Source organism: Arachis ipaensis, chromosome B9, assembly GCF_059453495.1.
Source record: "Arachis ipaensis isolate K30076 ecotype BB chromosome B9, ASM5945349v1, whole genome shotgun sequence".
NCBI lineage: Eukaryota > Viridiplantae > Streptophyta > Magnoliopsida > Fabales > Fabaceae > Arachis > Arachis ipaensis.
The window spans coordinates 150,540,699-150,551,206 of NC_142444.1; the positions used below are offsets into that span (position 1 = coordinate 150,540,699).

A 10,508-nucleotide genomic window follows, 5' to 3' on the forward strand; every position below is an offset into this window, starting at 1 on the left:
GCTTTGGAAGCTTTACTCCTCTATTAAAGGGGTAAATGGCCAGAGATTGATTCAAAGAGTGAGCACACAGTTTGAGTTCTCATAGCTTACAAGCTATCCCTTTTTCTTCTTCAGGATTTTACATTGAATTTTCTGTTTTTCAGTGTTCATTTTTTCTTTATTTCTTTTCAGTGAAAAAAGGCATATAGTGAAGAATCAGTAAAAACTAAAGAGAGATACAAGAAAAAGTCAGAAAATTATGTCAAAGTTTTTTTTGTATGTTTTTCTATTTTGTACACATGATCTTGAGGGGATTTTCTTACAAAGTTGGGTAAGCACTTAGTGGTTAAAAATTTAGGGAGTAAATCTAGTTAAATCTAACTTAGATAGAAGTTAGGTTTGTCCTAGATAGAATTGGGTTGAATCCTAAAAAAATTGGTGCTTATAATCTTTGAAAGATAGTGAAATTTCACCACTGTTGTAAGAAAGACTGGATGTATGTTACATTACACATGGTAATTGAATCAGAATACATGGCTGTGTGAATTTTTCTTCTTTACTCTTCTTCTATTTTTCTTTCGTGAAGAGACAAAATAAAAATATCTCCTACATTATCTTTATCTCAAAAGTTACAATTATTCTAACAATAAATGTTGTTCTATTTCTGAAAATATTATAAAGAGATAAAATAAAATTGTCTCCTAATTTTTTATTTGACAAACACTTTAACAATTATGTTCTCTTTCAGTTAAAATTAAGAAAAGGCAAAAATATTTAAAAAGTGACTATAAATTAAATCCCTTCTCTAGACAATTCTAAAACCTTTACTTTTGATTAGGCATGTTCTAATATATGCATACAAATATTTATTTGTCTAAGTTTGTGGGTTTTAATTAGAAGTATGAATTTATCTTATTCAAGTCTTTTTTTCCCCCCCTAAAAATGCTTCCTAACTTGTGTTTCTCTATTAAAAGTTTTACTACTTTTCTGTCACATTCAATAATTAATTTTACTTATCAGTTTCACATTTTGTAATTAGATTAATGATTTGACACAAGAGAAGGGAAGACGAAAAATTAAAGCAACTTAGGATGACAATTTTCAATTTGAATTTTTCCATGTCATCATTTCACTTCTAAAATAAATTAAATAAATAAAAATATATCTTTTTACTCCCACCCTACAATGGTATTTTACTTTCTCTTTTTAGTAATTCCTCTTGGCGATAAAGAAAGACAATGTTGAGTCTTATCTGTGAATTGTGACTGGTGCATGCATGATCAACAAGGCACGCATTATTACTGTATGTGTATGGTTGAACAAGATCCATGAATCTCTCCACTTTGAGGATATATATATAGAAAATGTAACTTTCACTCTGTATCATCCTCATCATCATGATCAGCCAATAATACTAGAAATCTACAGAAAGCACCAATAGTAGAAGGATATAACAGCCCACCAATTCATCATGATCATGATATTCAAACTCTGTTGTTTGGTGATTAGTGGAAGGCAGCAGGGGTGGAGGTTGCAGCAGCTTTGGTGAAATCAGGCGGGGGAGAAGGAAGGAAAAACAATGATAGTATTCCACTGATTGCAGCTGCCACAGCACCCAACACAAACGATGGCAAGTTACCACCAAAAAGTTTATCAAACGGTCCACTAACCACAGACATCACCATCTGTCATCAATAATCATAATCATAATCAAGTTTGCCTCTAATCAAGTTTTATTGTTTTAAACATGTCAAGTGAAATTAAGCGACGATTAATTCTAACCTGTGGTATCACAACTGCAAGATTCAGAATTGCAAGGGATAGCCCTGAATATTGTGATCAAACAACAACAAATTTAAAACACGTTAATTAATTACATATTTTACTCTACCTCAGCGATCTCAACTTAGTAATTAATTAATTAGTTTTACTGGGTATGAACTTTGAACGTACCTTGGCCTGCCCCTGCTGCGCTGGAGAATATAGATGCTAGAGTATAGGGTATGCTACAAGTAATCTGAAACAAATCAACAAATAATTAATTAAACTAAGATGTTAGTTATTATTATTGTTTTAAGTAAAAGGCTAATAGATTTGTACATGTCAGTTGAAAAAAAGAGAGCTCAATTTGATGCCAACGAAAATTAATTCTAATTTGTACTGTATTAAATTGTTTCTATTATTGGATAGGGGACAGTTAAAGTGATAAGATTGTTAAAGAATTAAACACATGCCAAAGCAACACAACATGTCTTCATTTAATTTTAGTAAATATTCTTTTGTTATTTTTTTTTTCTTGTAAAAAGAATTTAGATGCAGAATATACGAAATTACTCTGCCGAGAATTTCACATCCAAACAAGCTATATATTTAGTAGTAAGTTAGTTAGTTACCGCGAATGGGAGCCCAAGAAAGGAGTAAAGAGTCAACGCAGCTGCCTTGACTCCCGCAGGAGGCGGCAGTGGCTCCCGAACCCCGTCATGAGCCACCGTATACCGCCGAGAATGCTCGGCCATCTTAGAAACCGCCACCGTCATGGCCAAACAAACCGCGAGCAAGAAGTTAACGACTCCCCAGAGCCTCTTCTCGCCACGAAGGCCACGCGCCAACACACCAATCCCCAACGACGCGGCACCCGCCACAATGGAATTCAACATCATGCCCAACGCACCCGCGTGCACCCCCATAGTGTACACCCTCTCCTTCTTATCCTGCGCACCGTACACTTCAACCCCCATCCAATCAGTGTTGTACAGTAAAAACGGAAACCACGCGAACCAATTGAAACACGTCACCAACAATAGGATCCACATTGGTCTCTTGAGTTCCCGCAAAGCACCGAATAATTCCCCAATCCCTCCCTTCCCGCCATTTCCAACTGAATCCGTTATTCGTAACGGTTTTTCCTTAACGTACGTAACAGTAACAGTTACCAGCACTAGCTGAATCGCAACGGCGAAGAGGAAGCACGTCTTCACGTCCGCGCAGTACTCGTCGCACGATGCCGTTTTTGTGAACGGTAGCACGCGGTGGATTCCGCCGGAGGATCCCGCCGCGGAGCCGAGGATGTTCCCGGCGGCTGTGAAGAGCGTGTAGAAGGCGTAACCGGTTCTGGTCTTGCTGTGGTCTCCGGCGGCGAGGTCGGCGATGAAGGCGCGGCACGGTCCCTGGAGGAGGTTGTTGGCAAAGTCGATAATCCAGAAGCCGACGATGAAAACGGCAATGGTGCGAGGGCGGAGGTTGGCTTCGTCGGAGTTACCAAGGAAATGGCCTAGGTCTGCAGCGTAGCCGATGAGGAAGGAGGCGAAGACAACGGATAGGGTTCCGGCGATAATGAAGGGGCGGCGGGGGCCGAAGCGGGAGGTGCAGCGGTCGCTATAGAAACCAACGAGGGGCTGGACGATGATGCCGGAGATAGGGCCGCAGAGCCAGATGAAGGAAACCCACATGTGAGGGGTTCCGAGTATTTGGACGTAGGGTGTGAGTATGGTGAGCTGTAGGGCCCACACGAATTGTATGCCTACGGCGAGGGTCGCGACGGTGATGATCTTACGTAGAGGGCTAGACAGCTGATTAGTCGGTGGAGCAACCGGAACTTCCTCCGCATGAGGAGGATGAAGTTTGGTGGCACTGACAGACTCCATTTATAAAAGGTTTATTCTATTACTCCTAAAAATTGGTACATAAAGTTTTTGTTTCCAAAAATTGCTCACTCAACTTCTGAATGTGCATGAATGATACATGGTTTGAACTTCGGGTTTTTTTTTTTCTTTTTTTTTTATTGAATTTGAGTGGAGAGGGTGAAGTATGTGCTTGCGTATAATGAGAAAGAGCCAAATGTTATGGAGATATGCATGGATTTTATATGCACTCAAATATGTGTCGCCAATATAGACTGAGTGCACGTTATAGTCTGACTACGGTTTCATATTTAACTAGTGGTGTCATTTTCTGTGGCTCTCGCAAATAATGATTTGTTTGTTTTGTAGTTACTAGTTGTTATTTTCATGTTTGAATGGAGTTGCAAGGGCGTTAGTGAATTGCTTCGAGTTCAGTTAGAGTTAAAGGACATGTGGGGATGTCGTTAACAATTTAACATCATACAAGTTCAATTTGAACTCCACACTTTAACATCACTCAAGTTCCAGTCTGAGTTGAGTTAGGTAAAATTGTTGTTGATCTCTTTGAAGTTTCAGTTCTGATTACAAGCGGGACCAACCAAGCCAATGGACCATAAACTGATGGTAATATGTTCCCACTTGTGTGTAGGCATACACCAATATTTCACATGCATATTTTCTAGCCTAATACGCCAAATTAAGTATATCTTTAAGCTATCTCTTAAGTTCTTTTTCAATAATTTGAAATAAAAGGTACTGCTGGTATATTAGGCGAGTGGAAATTAGACTAAAGCTTATGGAAGACGTAAAATCTACAGCTTAATCACTGGGTTGATTATCAATTACCATTTACCAACATTATTCAAAGTTGGCTAACGAGAGAGTTGACAATTTCAGGGTAAATTTAATTGGCGGCCACTCCAATGAAGCCATAAAAAATGACTGCTGAATCTGAAAGCTGGACCATTAGATGCATTTTGAGATTTAAGGTTGTATGGACACGTGTCTTTTTTATGGACCAAAAATTGAAGTTGGTGCATCATAATTTTTCTATTTTGATTTGATATGTTAAATAAATCTGGTTGAACCGACTTAAAAATAAACCGGTTTATGACAATAATTAAATTTAATTTTAATTTTTTATTAATTATGAGCTGGTAATTGGTAATGGTATATCCCATTCCCGCCTTCTCTCTGACCTAGCAATTTCCAAAACCTTTAATCCCGCTCTCCCACTAATGAGCTATCAAGTTTCAAAATTCTCAATCCCACCTTTTCTCACTCTCTTCTCTGAGCTATCAAGGGTTAAAGATCAGAAAAAGAAGGTAAAATTTGTTGGAATTTTTTGTAATAATTTTTTGAAAGAAATAATGTAAGTGGTGTTTCTACGGTAAGAGATAAGTTCAGTGATAATTTTGAATGAATCCAGTATTTTTCTAATTTATGTCCCTTCCACCACTAAATATTTTATGGTCCTCTCTTGCAGGAGGTATAACCATGGTGTAAATCTCGTCATTATTGACACTCTGCCCTCCACAGCGTGGTTCTCTTCGATAATCGTTGCCACATCTTTCATCAGGTAGACATCCACGAACTTATTCTGTATTCACTTTTTTCCAACAAAAGTGAAGTAATGGATGTCTATATTTTTAATTTTTTTTCTATTCTAATTATTGTTGTGTTCTTGGTTTGGTTAATAATTGATAATTTATAATTTGTTATTGTAATGACTAATTGTTAAGTTATTCTTTCTAATTAATAATAGCAATTTATATTGCTGAACTTTAATCATTGATATAAATCTTAATTTGCAAACTATTTACTTGTTTCGGATTTGTAGTGATTCTTGATTGACATTGAGCCTAATTTTAGCCAAACACATCAGGAATAAATTTTATTTTTATATATTCTAAAGTGTACTCTTTCATATTAGATGTGAGCGGTGATAAAACATCATAAATAAATTTTTTAAATTAACAAAATTTGTTGACAAATTCGTTGCCACAATAGGGTTGTGAGGATAGTGTTTCATGGCTTTGGGAGGTGGAAATAAATAGCCTTCCAAAAAATTTGTAAAATCTTTACTTGCTTAAAGTTGTGCATATTCAACAATAATCCTTATAATAATATAAATTAATATTTTGTTTACTATATCATTTTATTTTATCATAATATAACTTATCACAATATAATTATAATTTATATATTTTTTTATCCTTATTCTAAAAAGGAGCAATTGTCCTCTGAAATTTATTAGACTTAATCTTAATTGAATGAATAGGGTAATGTTATATTATATACATATTTATCTTGATATTAAATTGCACATCGATATATTTTATTTATGTAATTTTCAGATAGAGATGGAAACTACAGAAGCGGGTTCAGCTAATGACGATGATGGTAGCTTGGACCAAGAGATAGGAACAAAAAAATGTCAATGTGGTGACTGCAAGCAGTGTGGAGTTGTTACTGTTGAAGATATTATCAATCATATATTTTCAACATTTGAGGTAGCATATGATATGTATGTGAGATATGCCAAATGTGTGGGTTTTGGAGTTTGGAAAGGCCACTTTGTGAAAACTAAAGATGGTTGTTACTCAAAGCGAAAGTTCTTTTGTAACAAGGCCGGATTGAGAGAGAAGAAATACTATGACAATGTTTCACGAAAAAGGGAACAAAGGGCTGAGACACAAACTAATTGTCAAGCTAAATTGTATTTATACTTTGATAAAAGTGCAAATGTTTGGAGGGTTAAGAATTTGTTCGATGAACATAACCATGACTTAGTACCACAATGCATGGTTCACCTAATTCCGAACCATCGGCAGTTGACTGATGCAAACAAGGCACAAGCTGACATCATGCATATGTATGGTGTGCCAACATCTCAAATTATGGGGTTTATGGCTGGTCAAGCTGGTGGGTATGCCAGAGCTAATTTTACAAAGAAAGATTTAGATAACCACATTGATAGGAGTCGACGGTTACGCATTTTAGGCGGTGACGCCAACATTAACCATAAGCTACCTGTTTGGAAAGGCTGACGTTGACCCGATGGCTATGGCACGATATAGTTCAACTACGGAGGATCGGTTAGGTAGCTTATTTTGGGCCGATAGAATATGTCGAGCTGATTATCAATATTTTGGTGATGTCCTTGCGTTTGATGCCACATACAATACAAGAAACTTTTGGTAATCTTTTTTGGGAGTAACCATCACAGGCAAACGTGTATATTTGAGTTTTCCATACTTGACAATGAAATGGCATCCACATACAAGTGGCTACTAGCTAATTTTTTGGAGGTTATGATGAACAAGCATCTTAAAATTGTTGTGACTAATGCAGATGAGGCTATGAAAGAGGCTATTAATGAGATTTTTCCAAATACAACTCATAGATTGTGCGGATGGCATCTTCAAAAAAAATGCTACTTTGAGAATCAAGGACCCAGGCTTATGTGAATCATTTAAAAAGTTTATTTATGCCAAGTGGGATGTTGATGAATTTGAGGAGGAATGGTCAAAATTAGTTGAAGAGTTTAGTGGTAGAGACACGTCATGGATTGACAAATAATATGAAAACAAAGAAAGTTGGGCTAGGGCGTTTCTTTGGGATAAATTTTGTGCTGGTTTTAGAACCACTTCACGATGCGAAGGCATTAACAACTTCATAAAAAGATTTGTTCATTCAAGGGACAGCATTTTAGAGTTGGTGGAGAATCTTGAACAGGCTCTACGAGATTATCGCAACAATGAGATGGTTGCTCAATTCAAGACAATCAATTCTGATCCTGTTTTGACAACTGGCTTACAGTCTCTCAAACTTTGTGCTGCAAACATCTACACTAGAGAGATATTCAAACTAGTGAGGAAGCAAATTGAAGAAGTGATTTCTTTAGACATTATATATAGTCAGCCCCTTTCCACAACTATGGTATATAAGATTTGTGCTTTTCAAAAGAGAGTCAAAATATTTATAGTTGTATATGATCGCAATGAGAAGAAATTAGAGTGTGAATGCTGTCATTGGGATCATGAAGGGTATCCTTGTAGTCATATGTTGTGTGTGCTGAGACGAGAGGATATAGATGAATTGCCAAAAAGTCTAATTCTAAAAAGATGGACTCGAGATGCAAAAAAGTATACTAATGATCAAATAGTCGAAAGCACTGCAAATGATGCTAAAAAAAGTTTTTTAATGAGATATGGTGCTATGTCAGTTGCCACAATGTGGATGTCATTTCTTGCAGCTCAAGAAGTTTCACTTTTTGGTGATACAATGAATGAAGTGACTAGATGGACCAAAGATCTAGAGAAAAAGTGCAGCATTAAAAAACAAAATGGGATTACTGATGTATTGCATCCTGTTGCTGAATTTGTTGGTGATCTTTGTGTCGCTAAGACTAAAGGTACACCCAAACTCAAGAAGAGTGAAACTAGAAAAAGGTCATGTTCAAATTGCCTCATGAAGGGTCATACAAAGAGGCATTGTCCAAAATTGGTTGATGAAGGTGACCGGAGCCATGACCATGTCCCTTTTCGATGTACAAACACAGATGAGGTTATTTATGCAATGATTGCTAAATTTTGTTTTTTGAAACAAATTTTATCAATTATTTTCATATCAATATGTTAATCATATTTATTCTCGTAGCATGGTTAAATGTTTTGGTTGTGTAATTCCATCTACGTATAGATGTAATAAGTAAGAAAATGTGACATTAGACTGTAATGAATTATTTTTTTATTTATTTTGACATGTTTGATAGGTAGCAAAAGAGACTTCTGGTGCCACTAGGAGTGACAATAATGGGCGCAATTGTACTGCAGATTCTAGTACTAAGCTCATGGGTTCTCAATCAAATTTGGTAGAGGCGGGTATAGGAACGTTTTCAGGAGTCCAATTTTATCCAACTCCTAGTAACTTGTTCCAAATACCACAGGGAGTAGTAGTTGGCCAACCAACCACTCTGCAAAATATTAGACATCAATGGCTCTTACAGGTAAAAATTATTTGTATTTTGTGCTTTAACCTCTACAAAATAATTCTTCATGCTTTTTGACATAACCATTGATATGTTTATATAGGCCATGAAAGCTAGGAATACTTGGAAGCAATAATAAAAAATAACTTTATTTGCAGAGCAGATGAAATTTTTGCTTCTAAGATGTTACATGATGTTACATTGTCTTCCTAAATCTTTTATTCCAATGTTTTTAGTATGCAAACTGTGCAGATATTTTATCCCTTTTTAATTTATTTTTGTTAAATGAAATTGTACTCACGTTATTGGTTCAATGAATTCTGTTGATTGTGTTGTAATATTTGATATGGAGATTCTTGTGGGTAGTTATTGGTTTAATGAATTCTGATGGTTGTGTTGTAATATTTGATATGGAGATTCTTGTGGGCAGTAACTCTAATGAATTGTACTCAGTAATATTGTTGAACCTTTATTATTTCTTTATTATTTAGATGCTTAGATCAACCACTCTAACAAGATAATACCATGAGTGCATGACTTACAAACTTTGATGAATTATCTTCATCAATGTTTTTTTTTTATATTGTATATTCAAATGCAAAATGACTTTTGTAGTAAAATTTTTTCTTAAAAAGATTGAACGAACCAATCCAATTGCAAATGTATTTTTCTAATAAAAGAGTTGTTATAAAAATAAAGTAAAGAAACCAATCCAAATGAACATCTAAATCACATCATCATTACTTATGAGTTTTTCTTAGCATAAAAATTCTCTCATTCATCCATAGTAAAAAATAACAACTTGAACTAGCTAAAAGTATATAAGAGTTAGCAGCGACAAAACACAAGATAATAAAGACAATTACATTTCCACAATTTTAGAAATTATATAGTTAACATGGAATCTAGAAGATTACACTCTAAGACTGGACCCTAGAAGATTACACTCTAAGACTGAGTGACATTCTTGGGCATCTTCTTATTCCAATTTTCAATAGCAAGTCTTTAAATGTCTTCTCTCTTTGGATTGTGAGGTCCATACACCAAGTCTATGGCCATCCTTACTCTACTGTATTCGTTGACCACCTAATATTTAAGGCGTATACCTCCATCGTTACATTGAGAGAGATGTTATAAAAACAAAAAAAATTATAGTATATAATGCAAATTGGAGCAGGTGATCATACCGGTATGGCACCACGCCACCATAGATGACAGAGTGTCTGCCATTGCGCAACTCACACACCACAGTCATTGCTTAAAAAACAAGAGTTTCATTATTTTTGACAAAAAATTAATGCCTCTTCCATCAAAGAATTAAATTTAAGCAGTTAACTTACATGGTTTGTATAATTTTAATCATATCATGTGTTAAGTAATTGGTTTATGATACTTACGATTGAGCATCTTGTTGTGGCACCTCTGGCTCTTGAAATTTGAACTTTGAAACCATCAACCTTTCAGTATTATCTGATTGGTAAAACCAATCGTCCAACAGTAAATTCTCCAAGAAAGAAATCTGAAAATCAAAGTACACAATTTGACATGGGATTGGTTTCATAATCAAAACAGAGATATATTTTTGAAGGTTAAAAGTCCATTGAACACACCACATCATATATTGTCTTCATCCTCTCATGCCTTTATTTTGAGCACTTTAGAGAGTCTAGATATGTAATCAATCCTCTACTTTTTTCCACAACTACTAGGAACCAATGATCCTTAACATTAATAGGTATGTATATCTGTGTCATTAGGTTAAATCATTTATTACTTACAAGGATAAAAATAAATTATTTTTTGCCACTGTTGAAATAACTCATCAAGGTAGTCTATTACCTTATAGAGGTCTTCAACCTTGCTCATAAAATTTATTTTAATGTATTCCATTGTTCCAACAGAAATACCTCGTTGTT

At 35.3% G+C, this 10,508-nt stretch overlaps 1 protein-coding gene and 1 pseudogene across 1 annotated transcript; one reads left to right on the forward strand and one right to left on the reverse strand.

The window, feature by feature from the left end:
- Window positions 1-1,065: 1,065 nt before the first annotated feature.
- On the reverse strand, window positions 1,066-3,855 carry LOC107619411 (sucrose transport protein SUC2). The gene is made up of 4 exons (XM_016321696.3): window positions 2,373-3,855; window positions 1,933-1,996; window positions 1,762-1,805; window positions 1,066-1,664 (listed from the first exon to the last, which is right to left on the reverse strand). The coding sequence occupies exons 1-4, from the start codon at window positions 3,621-3,623 to the stop codon at window positions 1,485-1,487; spliced, it is 1,539 nt and encodes a 512-aa protein (XP_016177182.1). The 5' UTR covers window positions 3,624-3,855; the 3' UTR covers window positions 1,066-1,484.
- A 2,107-nt stretch (window positions 3,856-5,962) lies between these two features.
- LOC148546786 (protein FAR1-RELATED SEQUENCE 5-like) lies at window positions 5,963-8,728 on the forward strand (annotated as a pseudogene).
- Window positions 8,729-10,508: the final 1,780 nt, after the last annotated feature.